This window comes from Lolium rigidum, chromosome 2 (assembly GCF_022539505.1).
Source record: "Lolium rigidum isolate FL_2022 chromosome 2, APGP_CSIRO_Lrig_0.1, whole genome shotgun sequence".
Taxonomy (NCBI): domain Eukaryota; kingdom Viridiplantae; phylum Streptophyta; class Magnoliopsida; order Poales; family Poaceae; genus Lolium; species Lolium rigidum.
In genome coordinates this window covers 94,072,666-94,094,739 of record NC_061509.1, presented here as the reverse complement: position 1 = coordinate 94,094,739, position 22,074 = coordinate 94,072,666, and the positions used below count along the sequence as shown (strand labels likewise).

At 40.3% G+C, this 22,074-nt stretch overlaps 1 protein-coding gene across 1 annotated transcript; it reads left to right on the top strand.

Moving 5' to 3' along the window:
- Positions 1 to 11,652: 11,652 nt before the first annotated feature.
- Positions 11,653 to 17,787, top strand: LOC124686916. The gene is made up of 7 exons (XM_047220792.1): positions 11,653 to 11,855; positions 11,954 to 12,046; positions 13,301 to 13,477; positions 13,900 to 14,070; positions 14,145 to 14,354; positions 16,542 to 16,627; positions 16,847 to 17,787. The coding sequence occupies exons 1-7, from the start codon at positions 11,762 to 11,764 to the stop codon at positions 17,501 to 17,503; spliced, it is 1,488 nt and encodes a 495-aa protein (XP_047076748.1). The 5' UTR covers positions 11,653 to 11,761; the 3' UTR covers positions 17,504 to 17,787.
- The last annotated feature ends 4,287 nt before the right edge of the window (positions 17,788 to 22,074 follow it).

Below are 22,074 nucleotides of genomic sequence, written 5' to 3'. Positions count from 1 at the left end.
AAAGAAGGCTTATTTAAAGCATATCACATAGAGAAATCCTAGAGTTATAGGTGGTATATTCTAAACAATCATGTGTTTAGAGTAGACATGTTAGAACTAATTGTATTATAGGAAGTAGTCCTCAATAGCACATATATATGGTATCCTATTTTGTTAGTACTTCCAAAGAAAACTAGGTTAACTTCAACTATCCCAGGCCATTTTGTTTCAAGTTTGTCTCATTGCAAATGTGCAATTAAGATAAATGTTGAGACAAACAGTAGAAACTCACGTATTCGTGCTAAGTATCACAACCTAAACCTATCGTATGTGGTGTTATATATTACACATCTGAGCCTGATGTTTAGGGATGTCTTACCCAACTATTTTATTCAGGCATATAAGGATGTGTATTATAAGCACAAAGCTGGATTTTCTTGGATTTTATTGGATTTTCATTGATTGACTAGATCCATACATGAAGTTTGACTTTGATATGCAAATGCATGTTGCAATATCAAGCTCTTACTTGATGTTATAGGTCTAGAGGGTAAACGTATTCATGTAAGGAAGTGACGGATTCTGAAGATTTTGAAGACAAAATGAAGGTTCACTTAAAGAAGGAAGTCAAATTGTGGAAAGCAACCACAATACTCTGAAGGAAGGAACAATTGAAACTCATTTTTATCCTCAATTGAGGAGTACTTCAACATGGAAGTACCATGAAAGCGAGAAAAATAGTGAATATGGAGCAGTAGAAGTGGATCCATATCTAGTATGGAAGAAGGTAATGCAAGTGAAGTCACTTACGATACTATCTTCATAGTGTCAACAAGTGGTTATCTTGCAAAACAAACCCTAGAATAAGGAAAATAGACAAGTGAAGTCGCAGCTGGTATAATAAGACCGCAGCTGATATAGGATAATCATGAAGAGAAAGTATGTGAAGTGAGGTATATCTTAACTAAAACTATATAAGAAGCCACAGCTGGTAGGTAGATATTGCCTAAAACCATAACATAGCCACAGCTGGTATTCAATAAGCCACATCTCGTGTTAGATAGTCTGCAACTGGTAACAGATAGTCCGCAGCTTAATCGTTCTTTCACTCTAAAGGAAAGAGGGATTCCACAGCTGGTAAACATTTAATCGGAGGATTCACAACGGATACCCACAACTGTGTGGATACACCACAAAGAATTCTTCGTGAGACTTTAGAAAAGTACAAACTCTAAACCAGACATAGACCAATTACTTAACCTTGGAGTTTAATGATTAAAAGAAGAGATCATTAGTAAACTCCAAGGGGGAGAGGAAGGCTGAATGAGAAATATTAAGATATAATATTTGGAGTATGATGGACCAAGAAGAAGGTCTGAACTAAGAGGAAGTCCAATCTTATTTTTATAAGGTTGTTGGGATGTATCCATACCAAGGTACTCTCAGGAGGATGTCAGACCAGAAGCCGAGGTTCATATTTCGAAGAAGTAAGGGTTATACCTTAACTTGAGTGGGTAATTGTAATTACTCGAAACCAAGAGAACTCAAGTAAGTCCAAGATACTGAAGTTGGATGAAGTAGATGTCGGAGGACAATCAAAGTCTAAGAAAACAAAAGACCGAAGGGTTTGACCATACCAAAACATAAACCTATTAGAAAGATTCCTTTCATGGAACCTAAAGAAACCAAAAGGAAGATAACTAGTACAAACTAGAAGCCATGATTGGATGGACTAAATGAGTCTAATCCATTCGTAGGACTAAACAACCAGGACCATGCCTATCGTAAATACCTTACGAAGTAGCATTACTTTCGTTATGGTAGTAAGGGACAACAATACCTTACTTTAAACAAATCCTTTAGACTTAAGATTTGGGCACCGTAGCTGGTAGAACCAAGCTTTGAGTACCCAAATAGGAAGATGTCATCACAACCTTTAGTAAAGTCCATTAACACAATAAGATGTCCTAATCCAAGAATCTTTGGAGAGTAAGCCTACAATCTTAGAGTGTTGGAAGAAATCATAGAATTAAAGGAAGTATTAGTGCCATACATCAGAAGACTGCAGGAAGGATCTGGACAAGGTATATATTCAATTATATCTAATGAGATCACTAGGGAGTGTGAAAGGATTGTGATCTGTTCAAGACATTTCAACATTCCGAAACATGAGAGCGTTCGAACTTCGGGACGAAGTTCAGTTTAAGGGGGAGAGGCTGTAATATCCCAGGTTTAGAGGCTACAAAATGTGAGAACATCAAAGTGTGCATTGCATTCATGCATAGAAAATCCGGGGAATTTTCGCGCTTTCAAATAAAACTTACCACGATGAATCGAAGTTTCACTTGACTTGCTGGAATTGAGGTAGATCATCAAGTCAAGCGCTATAAACTTCACTGTGATCCTTGCTAAATCTTGTTTTGGGTAGATATGATTTGATCTATGGATTAGATCAAATGTAATTAGATTTACAACAACACAGTCTTTAAGAATCAAACCCTAACTTATTAACATTTAAAAGTTAGCAACTACCTTTGTGTGTAATTTAATTCACTTCTAAACTTATTACCAAATAAGGTAAACCACAGGGTCTAAAGTGCATAAAAGCCACACATTCTTATTTAAATCATAACTTATTAAGTATATGGAATATCAGGAAACTAAATCCATTTACATTATGAATTATAGTCCAAACTATTTGTATAAAATTAACTATGAGTATTTTGAAACTCATATGATCATGCCTTGGTGAAATCAAATCCAACTATCCAAATTTGAGGGATAACCCTCAACTTTGACCTTTTGACCAATATTATAATATAAATCAAATCAAAGATGGTATGATGACTCATCAACAATAATAAAACCATCCACAAGATATTTAGTAACAAATGCCACTTGGCTATCTAAAAATAAATCATATGAGAGGATAATCTCTATGCCACATGGGATGAAAATATCTACATGACTTGCTTTCCAAGATATGCCACCTCATGCTCAAAGGATTGCTATGGATAAGGGCATGACAACCAAGCACCTTACTCATCAAACCAAAACAAGAGTCACCACCTATGTGTCATGATACTAGAGCTTGCCCAAGCCTATAAATAGAGCCACACCCTTCATCCATTTCATCATCTTGTAGCATGATACATGGGAATAAACACATAGAGCCACTCCATATGAATTAGCTAGGATCAAGATGAAGAAGCTAGGAGGTGGAGGCATACCACAAGATGCAGGTTTATCAGATTTCCTGAAGAACAAGCTACAGAAGATTGCAAGGTAGAATCCCTAGGCAAACCATATATTTAGAGGATCATATCATCATCTCTTAAGTAGGACCTTAGGATATTCCAAGACATTGATAAGTGAGAGAAATTATAATACTAACCATAGCCATGTTCATACAAGAATATTAGAGAAGTACTAAACCTAGTTATTCAAGTCAATATTTGATCTTGGAGGTGAGAACCCTATTCCAATAGCAATACCTTAGGAAACCAATTCCATAATCATCACAACTTGGTATTGATTATAAACTCTAAGAATCTAGGATGAGTGTGATGAGAGGAATATTAAAGAGGGATTAGTGAGGAATAAGTGGATCTTGTCTAATGCATGATTATACCTTGTAGATATAGATGATAAGTTAAACCCATATGAGTAATATATCTCATCTATCACATAAAATAATAAGTATATCACTAGTAGTTAACCCCAAACCATGCCTCATGCCTATTAATACTTCAATTAGTGAAGCATTATCAAAACCCTAAACCTCTTCACATAGGATCCAATCCATCCTTATTACCATTTGCTTTAAACTCTAGCCATAATTAAAATAGATATGAACAATCAATATTGTTAAGCACACTAGTTAAACCTAATAATATTTTCATTATGCACATGTTCTAAATTTCAAGTCATTTAAATAGATATGGTTCCTAAATTAAAAAAGGGAATTGAGATAAATAACTAAACCATTTCTATTTTACTCAAGCCTCACAAGATATCAATTAAATCCTAAACTAAATATTTATTTAAACACCAAAATTATACAAAGTGAGCATTGTTATCAAGTTATATTGATATTCAAATGTTTTAGAACCTGCAAAGCAAAACCAGAATTCAAATTTGAATCCAAATAACAAATAGAAACCAGGAAATAAAAACAGAAAAGAAAATGGAAAAGAAAAGAGAAGAGAGAGAGGACTTACCTTACCTGGACCGCAGCAGCCCGAAGCCTACCCCAATAGCAGCCCATCAAAGCCCAGGATCTGTCCAGCCCACGGCCAAATACCGTTTCGGTTGCGTCAAAAATCGTGCGAAGCAAGACGTTCCTTTCTTCTTCTTCCCCGGCGTCGACAGCGCGGCAGCGCGCGATGGACGTCGAGCTCGTCGTCGATAAGCATGCCCGGACGTTGCCGGACACTCTCGAATCACGCCCAACTCGATCTCGCGTCCGAGCTTATCCGCGGACGAGAACATCCTTGCCAGCTAGAAGCTTCCAGAGACCACCACCTCTCCACCGTTGCCGTCGTCGTGTCGAGGCCTCAGAGCTTCCCTTGGCCTATAAATAGGTGGAGAGCATCGCCGTGCACGCCTTGTTCACCTCCGCCACTTCAATCCTTCTCAATCGCTCTCTATCTTCCAAAACCATCTGTGCATTGTCGCCGGAGTCGAAGACGAAGCCGACGGAGGAGGTCACCCCAGCCTCTGGCGTGTGGTCCAGGAGGAGCGCCTGGACTCAAGGAGCATCTGGGAGGAGCCCAGCATCCAGGGGAGCCGTGTGGAGGATCGATTTCATCGTTCCCTTCCTCGCAGTTCGTCGGGAGATCGCCAATCGCCGTCGTCTCCGTCCACCATCGCCGGAGCCGACCACGCCATCTTCTTCTCGTCTCGATTGATACCAGACCGCGCATCCGGGGGTGCCTGCCGTAGCTGGCGGCGCCACCGTGCTCCTGGCCGCCTCGGCGTTTAAACGCGCTCGGTGAGGTCAACAACCTCAATCCACTTTGACCGAGTCCTTGCCAACGTGGCATCCGGCGTGTACTTAGGTCCCACTCGTCGGCCTCTCTGTGTGTGTAACTCGAACCGGTACATTTAGTATTTGTTACTTATTTCAAATTCCAGAATAATACTGAAACTTTGCAAAATCATATAAAATTCATTTCAACTCAGAAAAATATAAATAATATATCAAAATGCTCACAAAAATAAACTCTATTCAAATAAAATATAAAACAAAAATGTATGACAAAATAAAAATCCATTTATTTTTAACTTCTTTAATTATGCCTTTTCATTTATTTAAAATGCAAAATAAATTCAATAAATAATTAAGTTCCAAAATTAAATTTTAACTATTCAGTAACTAAATAAAATGTTAAGATTAATTTTCTTTATCATAATTGCATTCACTTAAATATTATTGATAATTCATAAACTCTAATTTGCATATTACCATTTTCTATTTTCTTTAAATAGTAATAACTCAAGAAAATATTATAAGTCAATATTATTTTAATAGCCCAACAATTATGTACTTAAGCAATTTTAGTTAACAAGTCATTATTCTAAAACCTAACCATAATTAGGAAACCCCGATTTCTAATTAAACCCTAACTAGTAATTAGTTTAATTCTTAAACCTCTAAAAATTAATACCATGTTAAAATTATTAATAACTTTATCTCAAGTACTTAATCACATTAATTCTAGTACCAAGTATTACTTTCAGAATTGGATCATAATTTAGAAACCCTAGTTTTATTATAAGTTAGAATCTGGATCCCATTATTTTATGTGATCATGTCAAAATAATTTAAACCCTAAAACCCTAGTTGCTTATCACATGTGATCATGTGAGTTTCACCTTACATAGAGAACCATATTATGTGACCAATGAATGCATGCTTATGATCCACTAGCATAGAACCAAGTCACATAAGATTATCATTTCATGTTCCTATTCTTAATTAAAACCTACATGATTCACTAGTATCACTTAGGAGCAAACCCTAATTTGTTAATTGAATTAGTACCATTGATCACCACTCCTATATACCATACCATTAGGATTAACCTCAACCATCAAACCCTAGTAGCACCATGATGATAAACCCTAATACCAACCTTGTGTAGCAAATCACATCACATGCTTCTATTCAACTAAACCCTACTTAGGAAATGATAAGCCACCTAGCTTAGAAACTATTAGAAATTATTTGGTAAAGCAAATATGAAGTCATAGTAAACCCTAACTCATAGCAACACCTTGATAACCATCCTTTGATATGATGCTTAGGAGAAACCATAGTAATAAACCTACTAATACTTGCTACATGTAGATCACTTCTACTTAAGCACCAACTAGCCCTATTAGTAAACCCTAATAGCACTTAGCTCCTATTTAAAGTAGTTCTTGTCCTTATTAACCTGTTCTTCAAAAGTTATTCTTTTGAAGTACAAATGTTAATTAAACCATAGAAGCCCTAGTTCCTATTTAAAGTACTTACTATTTCTAAATCAACATGTTCTTCAAAAGTTATTCTTTTGAAGTATAGTATAAGTAATCATCAACCATGTTCTGTAGAACTTAAAATTGACAACTGTTCTTTATATATTATTCCACCACTATTCTTTATGTATATGATTGTTATGATGTCTTATATCACTTGGTTATGATGCTAATATAACCAAACCCTAATAAGAACCTTGTTTGAGAACCATCCTAAAAGTGCAACCAACCCTAAAGAAATCTTTACAACTCACATATCTTAAATCATCAAGGTTAGCTTACGCTCGGGGCGATTGCATCTCATACTATGCATTATAGCATCTTTGCCAGTTCTTTAAACATTGTCCTTACCGGACGATGATGGTATTTCAAGCATTTGGAGTTATCACGTATCGAAGCTTTTGCCTCGCATAATCTTGCAATCAAGAAAGGCAAGTTCATCGCTTGCTCATGTCATTTGATTATTTGTATCAAACTATATGCAAAGTACTATACTTATCACTCATGCATTGAAAAACAAAGTATTATTTTACAATTATGAATATGACTATGTGGTGGGCAATGGAACCATGGTATGTGTTGATATGGTGGAGGTTCCATTGCATGGGTTATATCACCCTAGGATTAATTACCAATGCCAGTCCGAGTGATTCTAGCGCCGTACAAACCGCGTTGACCATGAGATCTATAATGGCTCCGGGGAAGCCAGCCGTATCTTTTCCCTTCGCACGCCAACGGATCTCGTAGAGCCGGTGGGGTGTTGGAGGCACCGCCGCAATAGGTTGGGATATCCTTTTAAATCCCCATCCATTAGTGATGATAAGCTCTACGATCTATGAAGGATTGTCCGGAGTACACCGTGAGTAAAGCCGTATTATCGGGAGAAGTCTACCGGGGGTGTACGGTTGGACAAAAGGGTGGGTTTGCGAGTCGCGGAGAAGGCGGTGTGGGCTTGGATTTTCATACCTGGCCTCACACCAAAGGAAGTGTGAACGGGGGCAAGTCCTCGCGGATGGAAAAAGGGTGGAATCTCTTATGGGAAAAGTAACGCACCTCTCGCAGAGGGTATCAATAATTGTGATCGTCACTCCCTGTTCCGGGAAGGAACTCGCGAACGCGGCAGAAAGGAACTCCACGAAGTTCTAGTCAACCCGTGAAGACCGACGGGCATAGTTTTCGAATAAAATAAACCTTTTGAAGAAATGCTTATGAAAACTTGCATTGGCCTATGACTTTCTGGTCTATGGCTGTAGCTAGTGCATGATACACCTATTTCCTAATATGAACTTGTTGAGTACGCTCGTACTCATTCTATCCCATTTGAACCCCCTTCTTAGATCAAGGCACCGAAGGAGAAACTACCGTGGAACTCGAAGACAAAGGAGTCAACTGCAACAAGATGAAGAATCCAATCAAAGAAGTCAATGGAGTCAACTTCTGCATCAGCTATAATAAAAACCTAGACTAGTAATAGAAGGGAACCTTTCCCTAATCCTAGCACCTAAGTAGCTAGATTTGTATAGCAAGCCAAGTAGCTCTTAAGCTTGAGTTAGCAATCAGATAGACTACGAGTCGTTCTTCTGGAGCTTTATTTGAAGTTTTACCTCACTGTAAAGTAGGAGGTTGTGTTGATCTTATGTAAACAGCTTCGTGTGTACTTCTATAGACATACCTTGGACTCGCATATGTTTCTGTTGTACCACTCTGAGGGATGTAATATGAGTGGAACGGTGTTTCACTTGTGTTATGTCAACGACTTGTGTACTACACCATGCAGTGGTACGCTGGGTCACCACAGAGCCTGGCCGCTGGAACTCGAAGATATTGTTGATAGAGCCGCTCGTGGATGCCAGCGCCACGTGGAGACGTGGAGCACATGAAGATGTAGCAGACTTGGGCAGCCATTCTTGCACTGTTTTTCACCTGCCGAAGGAAGTGAGTATTTGTGGCTAACCTACTGACTTGAAATTTCAAAAACTGAATCTAGTATTAAAGAACCGATCTGATCTTTGATCGAGACCGGGTGCCGCGCCCTCGAGGAGAGTTTAATCTCCTCGAGGGCGGCAAGCAATGAAGAGTAGTGGAAAATTAGGATTAATGTCGTGAGACTAGCCTCTCTGATGCCATGTAAGTTTTCTTACACGGTGTAAGCGATGGATGTTCTCCCATCGGTTATGTGTTTGTATAGGCGCAAAAGTATAACGGTAACATCGATGGTTTTGGTAAGGGGGACACCATGATCACCGTGATTGACTCAATCATGATGTGATCGATGTGGTTAACTCATTGCCGTCTATACTGATTTGTGCCATATATGGTTGACACTAACGATAATAATAACATTCCACGTTGCCTTCAGTCTTGGATCCATGCCTTGTATCTTCTTCTTTCTCAGAAAAGAACTCAGATCGTTCATATTCTTTGCCAGGAGTCCCAGACTTTCGAGCCCTATTTGTGGGAGTTGCTTTATCCATAATTGCTATTGCATTTGGCAAGGATACTTTTCTAACAGGCCTTTCGCCTCTTAGAGAGGCAACACGAGGGCCAAAGATTGGTTGTCTCCCGCTCTACAGAGAATGGAGAAATAGGCTCGTACCTAGCTGCTACTATAGAAAATGGTCCTACCCTACATTTTTTTGAGGTCTGTCCCTATCCTACATTTCGTAGCTAAACTAAAGGAACAAAAAGGGCCATGCTAACAAAACAAAAGCCCAAGCTAACGAAAGAGAAAATGAGCTCAAGATCTAGTCGTCGTACATAACGATTCGCCCTGGCCCCAGTCAACCACACGAGAAAAATCCTCCTCTTGCTCTAATGGATGCCATGTGAGTTTCTTCTCTATTGCATATACACAACTAGTTGTGACTTGGCCCTAAGTCCCTTGGACGGCCGCCCCTCCCCCCACCCACCCACCTTAGGGCCGGCCCTACCGGAGCATTAAGGCAACACCTTAGAAAATACACAACGCTACGTGATCCAACTGCAATAAATGGGTCATATGCATTGATTATTTTACTCGAACTTTCACCTCAGAACTCATCTAGAAAGGATATCACGTCTGAGTGTAACCGTTGATGGATCTAGCCAACAAAGAACTGATTGACACGATGCACAAAAACGGCCATCACTCGACCCAATGAAGACATCCAATCCAAAAAAAACATAAAAAATGCACATGCATAGTCATATCTATGCTTAATCTGTGCCATCATGTTTTTGGGAGAGAGATGATGAAGTGAACCCACCAGTCCATTCTTCAACAGGAAAACATAACTTTCACTTCATTTTTAGCTTTTCTTCAATTTATCTTTTAATTAATCCAAAAATACAAAAAGATTTTCCATATAGGTTTCATTAATCTAATCATATTTCTTTCATGCTCGTTGTAACCAAGAATTACTAGAGTTGAGGACAACAAGGCGATTTTCTGAGTTTTCATAGGATTGCTTGAAAAGAGTATATTGTCACAATATCCTTTTTATATCCAATACTAAAACCCAAGTCATTATTGTAGGAAAGAAACATCCTAAAACACTCTTTGCTTGGAGACCCAACGAATTGTAGACACATAGGTTGTTGCATCAAGACTTTTTGTGACATCGACGCCTGGGAGGTTCCAAGTTTCCTCTACTCTCTTAGATTTTATTTATGCTCATTTATCTGTCTTGTTTTTATCGGTGCCTTATAATATGGAAATGATAAAAAGAGTGCATCTTGCGTTCCGACAATTATGTTTCTACTAGTAAAATTGTCACTCCTATTGAGGATGAGATCCTTTCTTTTAAACAATAGCATGGAGAATCTCGAAAGGATGCTTGGTTAGAATCAATGTTCATACTAGAAATCCTTTTATACCTTGGATAGATAATTTTATACTGCCCTAATGGTTTGGTCTGAAACTATTTGTTGACAATAATGGTTGGTGGCTCCTTGGTCGCAAATGTTGATTACCTTTGTATTGAAAATCTTACTGTAAGTGATCATAATACCAAAAGGAATATGAAATTTAAAAACTTCAGATACATTTGGCTGCTTCATTGGTAAATTTTATGATGCTCTTAGCGAATGACCTGTCTAAAAGAGTGTTGATCATCTTTTCTCTATTACTCCCACAAAGTTGTCTTTTATGGTTCTTTTTTATCCTAGCGAAAAAATGCTAGAAATTTATTTCAAAAAAGATTGTTCTATTCGATATGCTCATGATAAGATAACAGTAACATGGAGTTTCTTAAGTTGGACGAAGAGTATGATATACTATCATGAAGAAAATCACAATCCTCTCATTAATGAACCTAATGATGAAAATGTTGATAATCTCCTTATATTAAAATGTTTAGTGATCTATATTCTTATCCACTTGTTAAACTTTATGATTGTAACTTGCTTGACTTATTTCTATCTTATATGATCAACATGTGTTTTAAATATAGAAGATTTACAAAAAAAAAAGTCTATGATCCCACCTATCCTTGGGATGCATATGAACGACTTGTAAAAATATGGGAAATTACAACGCTTTATTAAACCGGGGTGCTAATGTCTCTGCTACACCAAAATCTTTATATGATGTTATTTACGTTGGAGCATTGTCACCTTGCTCCTTAATATGAGCCCAGCTGATTCCTCTACTAAGCAAGCTTTTGGTAGAGTAGATAATGCGATGATTGAATTACACATGACATACGTAGTACATGCTTATATTTTATAATTATGGACACATAGTGTTATTCTCCTTGTACAATTTGTCCCTGGAAGACTTTTGAACTATGGCATTTGGACACGTAGAAAATCGAAGGAAAATGAGTAAATGGCCATGTCCATTATAAACACGAAACAACTTCCCATAAATTATACAAAATCAAATAAATTAAAATGATTGTAATAGGCTTAGGAGAAACAGTATCCACAGTTTCAAAGAAAACCTCAAGTATCTTCACGAACAGAACAAAAGGAATTACTCAGTAGAAGAAGTAACGTCACGCGAGAGTTGAGACCAAAAGGAAAAGAAAGGAGCGGGTGCGATGACAAACGACAGTACCTGTGGGTGACCGCAGGGTACTGGTTTTTGTTCCTTTTTCCGACGCGTTAAACCACCGACCCAGTGATGAAGTCGACAGTGAGCCCACGCTCCTCCCAGTCCCAGTCCCGGCGCCGCAACACCGCAAAAAACCAAGAAAAGCTCCCTTTCTCCTCTCCCCTTTCGTCCTCCTCCTTTCTCACCGAGGATCGCCAGCAGCGTCAGCACCAGAAATTCTCCTCCATGAGGTTGGGATCCCTCCCGCCGCTCTCCCTCCTCGCGCTCCTCCTCTCCGTCGCCCTCCAGTCCGACGCCAATGCGTTCGCATCCCCCACTGGTGAAGAAACCATCCCCTTTGCTCTTTCTTCAAATGTAGGATTCGATCTTGCTTTCTGCGTCCCGCTTTACTCACCTCCTCTTGGTTTTTGGATGCAGATAACATCGTCAAGCAGCTCTCCTCCGTGGTCAAGTGGCCGCGGGCCTCTGCTTCCCCCCACTCGCCCAAGCAGTCCCCGCACTCCCAGTATGGTGAGTGGGCGTTAGCTAGTGGCTGCTGCTGCTGCTGTCTCGAGGGTTTGCTTAGTTTGTTCATTGGCGAGTAGCGATTATTGCGAATTCGGGGAAACTTAAGAGACTAGTTATACGATTTGGTTTCTTCCGCTGTGGTGCTTCTTGCTCTAGGTTAAGTAGCGGCGCACGATTTCCATCTATTCTTCTAATCCTCTAGTGTACATTCTGTACTAGTACTACATTTGCTGAAAAGTAAGAAATAACTGTTTGGGAAAAGATAGGTACTAGATGGGGACAGAACCCAACATTTCTCTAGATCTTCGTCTCATTTTTCTTTGACCTTGCAGGCATCAACACTGTTAATTTGTCATGGCAAATTTCATGGCTATTTAATTAGCAGTTTGATCTTGTCAGTTCACACCATCTCTACCATGGCCTGGAAAGAAATCATTGCACCCGTAAATATTTTTTTCCTAGAAAATGCAGAAGCCTTGTTTCTGAACGCATTGATAGAAGAGTAGGTTTTGTACAAATCGTAAAAAGGACCGCACCGCCTGATAACAATAACGATACACTCCTCGGTGCTAGCCACCGCAGGGAGAAGTGACGCCAACCCAACCGTGGCTACCTTTTCCCACTGCTGGGCCTCTGCCTTGATGGTGTCCAGCAAGCAGATCAAGTTAGGCCTCTTGTTGTCGAAGATTGCCGGGGTACGGTGCCTCTACACAACACCGACAGAGTGGAGAGGTTGACAGATGCCACCGTTCCATCAAGTCCTCTTCAACAGCCTTATTTTCTGGCCTCTTTGATGAATACAAACTGATTTTGTAGGCCCGCTCATTTTGGAAGCGATGCAATATAAATTTAACTTTTGTGATGTAATTACCCTCTTTCCCTGCTTGACATATATGCTTATCATCCGTAAATGAACGGTGGTAAAAAATCAGGAGCAGCTTTACTAACCATGTTATTCTCATAAGGGTCAAACATCTTTGTATGAAACATAATGGTTAAACATTTGACTGTTTACTATTTTTATATGCTTGATATTTGTTTGCCTTGCGTACAACTGAAACGCTAAGCTCAAATTAAGTCTGAAGTCGAGTCTTCATTTCTATAATTACCCAAGCTGAGTTCAGCTCCCTCAGAGTTAACAAAATTGGAGTTTAACTCATTTGAAATACCAGCTAGTAAATTTTAGTTACAATTGTTGATAATTTGTGTAATGCCTTAATCTTGATCTCATGGTTATGGAATTTCTGTATGTGGTAGATGGGAACGTGGCAGTGCAATTTGAGAGTGGCTACTTAGTAGAGACGCTTGTTGAAGGAAACAAGCTTGGCGTCACGCCGCACACCATTAGAGTATCCCCAATCGAAGGGGGAGAGCTCCTTGCAGTTGACTCGGCACATAGTAACATTGTGCGAATAACCCCGCCGCTGTCAGAATGTATGTTTCCCTCTTGCTGTTCTCAGTTTAGTGCTTATTTTTGGCATCTTTAAGTACTTCTCTACATATTTTTTGGGACTTTGTATTGTATCCAAACAATGGATCTTTTTAAATAGCCTCAATTATGTATCATTGCACTATTTTTTTTACCAAGTGCATTTTTAGAGCAGATTTATTAAGCATATCAATGGATTATCCAAACAAAAATCAAGTAGTATGCAAATATTTCTGATGTTTCCTTTAAGTAGAATTGCTTACATCACTGTCGCAAACAGTCCTTATTGAAAGTGAGTTCAGTAATTATATTTTCGGTGTTGAAATCAACTAAAAACATGCATATGTCCCTAAAGATATGTAATCTTAATATTATAACCATAGGTCTGGTAGTGTTGCTACTGGGACTGATATTAGAATCTCTGCAGATAGTAGGGGAAGATTGGTTGCTGGTTCTTTCCAGGGCCATGCAGGTCATATAGATGGTAAACCGATTGATGCAAGATTCAAGCGCCCCACAGGTGTTGCTGTCGATGATACAGGGAACGTCTATATTGCAGATACAGCAAACTTAGCAATCAGAAAGATTGGGGAGTCAGGTATGCTATAATTTCATAGTCTGCATTCATGCATTAGTTTAGTTTTAACAGTTGGTGGGTGAATTTCTGTGCAGGAGTAACCACTATTGCTGGGGGAAAATCCAATATCCCAGGTTATAGGGATGGCCCCAGTGAAGATGCAAAGTTCTCCACTGATTTTGACGTTGTATATGTGAAGAAAATGTGCTCATTATTGGTCATTGACCGTGGAAATGCCGCCCTTCGAAAAATTGCCCTTCCACAAGAAGACTGTACTTACCAGGATGCTGCACTTCTGTCTTCAGGTTCGTTACCTTGTTCCCACAAAAAAAGGGTTCATTATTTTGTTACTACTTCTATCTATTATTGAGGACATGTAGATGTTTTTCCTAGGATAAATTGTAATCCCATTCACAAGGTGGGCTCCTTTGATTCATAGGATAGAAAAATCATAGGAATAGGAAAAGTATAGGATTGAGATGTCATGGCTAGTTGAATCCTATGGAACTTGGGAAGATGAGTTCTCTTTCATTGTACCAATGGAATTTTCCATGAGGTATGACCTAATGTTTTGTTCCTATAGGATTTGCACTACAAGATTCCTATAGGATATGTTTCTACGAATCAAACAAGTAGTGTAGGAAAAATTCCCATAGGATCTAAACCCTACACAGATCCTATGAATCAAAGGGGTCCTAAAGATGCTGTTTATGTTGGAAAGATGGTTGCTGGACCGGACAGGTGCAAATATGTCTGAAGCATTTGTAAACAGGAAAGGGCTGCCTCAAGTTCTATTGTAAGGATGGGACAACAAATTACTGACATGTTGACAGCTGCATTTTATACTGTTTGGAGGTCCTGTGCTAGATGTAGAATTAGGTTGACATTCTAATGTCCCAAGTATCATGACAATAGAAGCCTGGGAATGTAGAATTGAGGCTAGGGGTTAGTAGAATAAAGAGGGTGCTGTAATACTGGATACAGATAAGGAAGGAGCATGCCAAAGTTATTCTGTACAGCTGGGCTCCTTCCTGTAGCCCGGTCCAGGACACCAGCTGATGCTGTGATGTTACCTGTCCAAACACACTTCCCAAAAAAATAGCTAGCCTACAGTGATCCAGAGGTGAACTGAATTAGGACTGACTCCATGATCTTGCTTTACCTCTCTCGAACTCGAAGGTGTACTCAGAACTATCCAATACTCTAGTAAGAACATGCAGGAAGGTGTACTGAATTAGGACTGACTCCATGATACAGCATGCAGGCTAGAAGGTGTACTCGAACTATCCAGCACTCTAGCAAGAACACAGATCACATCAAAATATCCCACCGGCTGTTGGATTCTCAAATTTTGTCACACTTTTCAGTTTGCTGCCTTGGAGAGAATACTTATTCAGTATTGTTCCATATTCTTGCTGGCTGCTAGATTGTGTAACACCATGTAACTTCCAACTATGACGTACATTTGTTTGACTCTGATCAGCAGCAAAATCCCAAATATATACCATCAAGGAGGCTTTGGCACTTCCAGGAACTTCTCGTAAAAAGCGATGCACAAGAAGCACCCCATCTTCAGCATCTTAAGTACCGTAGCTCAGCAACAATATATATTACTTGACAGAGCACCTGGACACAACCTGAAAAATAAGTGTTGATACTCCCCAAGAATGAAACCATCTCACTCCATGCAAAAATAATAAACATTGGTCTCTAAAAAACCAATGGTTCACTGTTGTCCGAATTTCCAAAGCATAACAACATAGGAAGACTGTTATTGTACTCCTCTAACAAAAAATCTTGGTACTTTATGAGAGCCCTTCTGTACCCATTATGTGGATTGGCCATTGTATGTTAGTGACGCGGGACACCTGGCTGATTTTAAAGAAAAAATGTGACCTTGATTGCAAGTTGGAAGAGATGTTTGATCAGATGTGTGGCAATTGCATTGCACGTTAGAAAATTCCGTTCTAATGTATGAACATATCCATCAAACGGGATACCCAGTACCATGTGGTACACATTACAAATGTAGATGCACGTGTATAGCATGAACTATTTGATTACTGGTGATGCAGATCTTTGTACCTCTCTATAGTGAGATATGGAACCAAATAGACACATATTCCTACGCGTGAGCTATCTGGAATTTTGGATCTAGCATATAACAGGAGTTACATCACATGATAAATCAACCCGGAATTAATCTAAGTAGATGCCTAGTTTTCCCCAAGTTCACAGTATATACGTTTGTGTAGAATTAATATGATTATTAGTGACCATCTATTCTGTGGTTGCTGTAGTCATTTGACCATTTGTGGTAGCTTAAGTATGATAACAGTAATAAGAATGATTGAATTAATGTTTAGCTAATACTGATTGTACCTGACAAACCTGCCACAGCTGATAACTGTTTCAGGAATTGTAATGCGGCTGTCAAAAAATTGGTAGTTTGATGGACTTGATCGTTGATGCCACTTTGTTGATTTTCACAGATATCATACTGGTTATTGGTGCCGTTGTGGCTGGATATGTATTTTCTGTGGTACAACATGGATTTGGCCCGTCAAGTTCAGAAAAGGTATATGATGTTCCATACTATCGATTTCAGTTGACTATTCAAGTGCAATTTCCCTTCTGGAATCGCTTTGCTTGAAGTTTTTCTCTAAAGTATTTCAACTCTGTCAAATAGCATCCCTGTTGTTGTATCAGTTATAGCAGAGTGAAACAGCAAATCTCTGATAATTTGTTTTCTGAAACGGAACCTTGGCTTACATAGTAATCTCTGTTGCCACTCTAGATGGAAGCACCTGAAGATGGGAAACAAGAGAGCAGCACCACTGGAAAGCCACCATTGGTTGTGGAGAGCCTCAAAGAGGAACCGAACGCCGGATGGCCGTCTTTCGGGACACTCGTTGCTGACCTACTGAAGCTTTCCGTGGAAGGAGTGGGGAGTCTCCTCCTCAACATCGTCCCGCTACGCCTGCAACACATGAAGAGAAAAACAGGCCTCACTCCTCTCAAAGACAGGCTCGTGATGCCTGAGGACGGAGAGCAGGCACCAGCAGCCCAGAAGCTAAGCAACACCCCGATGAGGCCCGAGACGCTCCATGCTCCTAACGCCGATGGCGAGACCGCGGCGAAGGGTCAGAAGAGCGTCAAACCATCCAAGTTCAGGGACTCTACTCTGTCGAGCAAGCACCGGTCTACCAAGAGGCAGGAGTACGCCGAGTTCTACGGCTCGGCGGAGACGCCTCAAGCGAGCGCGAAGGTTCCGAAAGACCGGCTCCGCCACCGCAGCAGCCACCGGGAGAAGAGCGGCGAGGTGGGCTATGGCACCGGGCGTCCGGAGCCGAGGGCTGCTGAGGTGAAACCGGCGGAGTACAGCGACCCGAAGTATGAGCAGTACAACATGAGGAACAAGTATGGTGCTGACAGCGGCGGATTCAGGTACTGATTGGTGCAAGCAATGGCGGGTGGTCGCCGTCGTTGATGCCGACGGTGTCTTTGGCCATTTGTCTACCTCCAGTTTACTAGAAGCAGAAATGTGTCACCGCCTCCCTCCTTTCCGCCCACAAGATGTGGCAGGTAAAATTAGTCTAGCTGTTTAGGTGGGGGATCTCATGTGCGATTTCAGCAAGCCGGATGTAACTGTCGCGGAGAGCAACCTGTAGCCTAGTTAGTAAATTTGAACTGCTACACACATGACAGGTGTGTGAGAAGTCGATTCTGAACTGGAGAGCACAAACTTTCCTGCCTGCGTTCTCCCGTTTCATTTCGGGGCATGTTTGCTTGGAAATTGGAATGCGTGGATTTTTCGCCGTTTAAACTTCCACGTTACAGGTAAGCTGAACATGGTCAAGTCAGATGCAGTAGCCGTAGCTCTGCTAGTTCTTCTTAGTGAGCTGTCTGTGGCCCAGCCCTGCAAAGCGAATGCTTGAAATATGTGTGATTTTATGTCGGGTCTATTCGTGGATCCTCCCTCACATTGCCTGCCTAACTTGGAACCCATGTAACGGGGATAGGTAACAGGCAAAACAACCGAGTTTTCTTTTCAGCGGCGAAGAAACGAACTCGATGAGCTGGTTGCAACCAAAAGAAACGGTGGATATATTCTACTGGACTGCTTCTTTCTTTTTCCAAAATGGGTCATCCTAGCCTCTGCATCAATCGATGCATGCGGCATTTTATTACCAAAAAGTATGAGATTATTACAGCATTCTACTAGACTGCTGGAAAGAGAGCTCATAGAGATGTGATGTGCAAATGGCAACATCAGTTCAAGTCCACCAAGTGGTGTGGCAATCACCCAATATATGCCATTGCAACAAGAAGTGTACAAGCATCACAACAAGAAAGGTATCCACAAAGATTTTACATTGTTCCATTGCTACAAAGAACTAGAGGGCAATGATAAGTGGCTAAGAAGAAACTATGATACTACACCCAAGAGGTCAAGAATCACCATGTCCATTGATGTCGATGATGACGAAGCAGAAGACCTCAACAAGAGGCCGGAAGGTGCCAAGATAGCGGAGGAGAAGAGGAGAAGAAGAAGAGGGGAGGTGCGGCCGCATACAAAGATGAGTTCAATGCTATCATTAGGACCAATAAGGCATTGGCGGCCGAACACAAAGAGAACAAGGAGGCAAGGTGAACGGAGCTCAAAGCTCTTGAGGATGAGAAGTGGCGGTCCAAGTTGGCGGTGGAGCAAAGAAGGATAGCACTAGATAAAAAAAAGAATGGCCAAGGAGAAGATGATAGAAGAGCAAAGGCTCGAGGTGGAGAAGTTGGCCAAGGAGAGGGAGGATGCCGACCGCACCATCATGTTCATGGACCCTAGCTCAATGGATGACAAAGCTAGGGCATATTGGGAGATCACCCGGGTGAAGATCTTGGCCTGAGAGAGTGGTAGTGGTGGTGTTTGAGCTCGCCGAGGTGGTGGTGGCCAAAGAAGAAGAGGCTGAGGTGGTGGTGGTGTCCACAACATATACATGCTATGTTGTGCTTTTGGATCAAACTTGATCAATATGTTGTTTTTTGGATGATATGTATGCATGTTTAAACTTTGTATGTTTGAGAAGCAAATTTATCTTCCTCTATTTTACGGTGTCGTTTCCTCCTCTAAATTTTATGGGTTCTGCTAGAGATGCTCTTAGATGTTAGAGCGCAGCCTTAGATGTTGAAACGCAGAATCATTTTTCTAATACTACATGATTACTTTTAAAATTTAAAATCTATTGGCTTTGATACCATACAAAATTGATGCACTCAGCGGTGGATCTAGACCTGTCTAGGAGGGCACACGAGAACCTAGGTAGAAAACAATTTCTTTGTAAAATGTCATTTTTTTCACCACATATGATCCCCTAAAAATATTTTTAATCAGCTGATGCATCCTCTATGCACCCCCGGTTCCAAATGTTGTAGCTTTGCCACTGGATGCACTAACCAACTATTTCAAAAGCCCAACTTATTATGAAAGGGGAAGCAATATATTTATTCTTTTACATCCGTTTTGAAGTCACTTTTCACAATATAGCACAGATTGGATGGACGAAGACGGTCATCCGCAACAGACAGGTGTTTTCCCAATTTATTGTTATATATGTTCCTTGTTCTTTTATATAAAGTTAGATAAACATGAAAACATTGAGTTAAAATAAAAGTAGAAGTAAAAGTGTTTATTTGTGGACGAAGGGAGCAACACAGTTCGTGAATTGTGACCCTTTTTTTTTGAAACCATAATATATTAGCAAGCAGGCCGTCTCATTAAAAACCTTCCAGTCCCCTCAGGTACCTTGGTAAGGAAAAGAGTGCGTAAGAAACCTATTGCTCAAACATCTGATAAAACTATTACATCATTTGCAAGCTTGCTAAGGAAAAACCTAGGGGGTTCACCGACCTAAATACAAGAATTACTAAAACTACATGCATCCTTAGCAAGCTCATGAGCTACCTGATTTGCTTCCCTATTACAATGTTCAAAAATAACCGAGTTAAAACCACTACAAAGAATCATACAATCATCATAGATAGCAGCAGAGGACGTCGCCGAAAACCCTCTGTCTTTCATGGTATCAACTACTTGCATACAATCCGTTTGCACAATGAAATTATTGCATCCAATATGTTGCGCCAGACTCAACCCTTCTCTGAGAGCATAAGCTTCAGCCATTGGCGGATCCACAATATGAGCAATAAATCTTTGGGATCCCGCTACAAACTAACCATTGCAATCTCTGATAATCACTCCTGTAGCTCCTTTTCCATTGTTCTCATCAAATGCCGCATCAAACGTTAATTTTCAGTTTACCTTCTTCTGGCTTTTTTCATTCTTCTCTCTGTTTTTCCTTTGGCTTTCTCGCTCCTATCATATAATTCCTGGATAGAACAATTATAGATAGTGCGGATCTACCCGGTGATTGCACAGTTTCATCATACACTTTTTTCCTCCTTTCCCACCAAATAAACCAACCTGCAGTTAAGACCAGTTCTGCAAAACCAACATTATCAAGGTGAGTTAGTCTTCCCCTTGTTTAATTATTTCTTCAACAATCACCGACCCCGACCTGTCCATCTGCCTTACTTCATCAATCTTGTCCCAAACACCTATTCCCTTCCAGACCTCTATAGCTCTCTCACAAGAAAAAAAGAACATGTTTGATATCTTCACAACTCGAAAAGCATATAGGACAGCCCCCTATATTTCCAATATGCCGATTGGAAAGAACTCCACGACATGGAATCATACCATGTAACACCCTCCATCCGAAGATTTTAATCTTGCTCGGAATTTCCAGCTTCCATAATTTGTCCCATACTTGATTCTCAGCCGTCTCAGCCAAACTTGAACTTTGATTTTGTCTAAAGAATTTGTGCTCCCATTGACAGTGATATCCTGATCTGACCGTATAGAGGCCCGTTTTTGTACAATTCCAGGCTACAAAGTCTTCTCTATCCGGGGTCAAGGGAATTTGCAAAATCCTATGCCCATCAATAGGCCAGAAAATTTCATTGATCAAATCCACATCCCATTGGCCATCTGTGGGACTTATCAAGTCGCTCACCTTATTCAGTAAAAATGCCCCTTTAGGAGTCATCACCTTCATGTTGTGACTTGATGGAATCCAGTTATCACTTCAAATATTTATTTGTGTCCCATCTCCTACTCTCCAAATGCATCCTTTTTTTTTAAACACGCCAAACCTGCCAGGATGCTCTGCCAAGTATAAGAAGAACCACTCTTCATCTTTGCTTCCAATAACTTCCCATCTGGATAATATTTTGCTCTAAGAACCCTTGCACATAATGAATCTGGTTCACTTAACAATCTCCAAACCTGCTTAGCTAGCATTGCCATATTAAAAGAATGAAGATCTCGAAAACCCATACCACCCCTTTTCTTTGGTATACATATCTTCCACCATGCCTTCCAGTGCATATGTCTTTGCTCTTCCTCATCACCCCACCAGAATTGAGAGATAGCGTCAGATATTCCTTTGCAAATATTTTTTGGAATCTTGAACACCATCATAGCAAAGACTGGAATGGCTTGAGCAATAGCTTTAATTAAAATCTCGTTTCCTCCCATACTTAACAGCTTCTCCTTCCAACCATTAATTCTGGCCAGAACCCTATCTATCAGGTGACGGAAACAATCACTTTTATCCATGCCAATGATAGCCGGCAAGCCTAAATATTTGTCTAATAAAGACTTTGTTAAAATATTCAGAACTTGGCAAACATCAGCACGCACCTCCACTCTTGTATTGCCGCTGAAAAATATGCTCGATTTTCCTTCACTAATTTTCTGGCCCAAGTTCAGGCAGTAAATATCAAGAATCTCCTTCAACTTTGTTGCATTATCATTATCTGCTTGCATTAGAATTAATGAGTCATCAGCAAACAACAGATGTGATAACATCGGTGCATCACGACACACCCTCACCCCAACAATCTCTTCCCGCGCCTCTGCTCCTCTCAGCATGCAAGAAAGGCCCTCGGCCACCAGTAAGAAAAGGTAAG

Coding starts and splice junctions, on each gene's coding strand:
- LOC124686916 (XM_047220792.1), top strand. CDS start 11,762: ATGAGGTTGGGATCCCTCCCGCCGCTCTCCCTCCTCGCGCTCCTCCTC. Junction 12,047..13,300: donor GTCCCCGCACTCCCAGTATG/GTGAGTGGGCGT, acceptor TGTATGTGGTAG/ATGGGAACGTGGCAGTGCAA. Junction 13,478..13,899: donor AACCCCGCCGCTGTCAGAAT/GTATGTTTCCCT, acceptor GAATCTCTGCAG/ATAGTAGGGGAAGATTGGTT.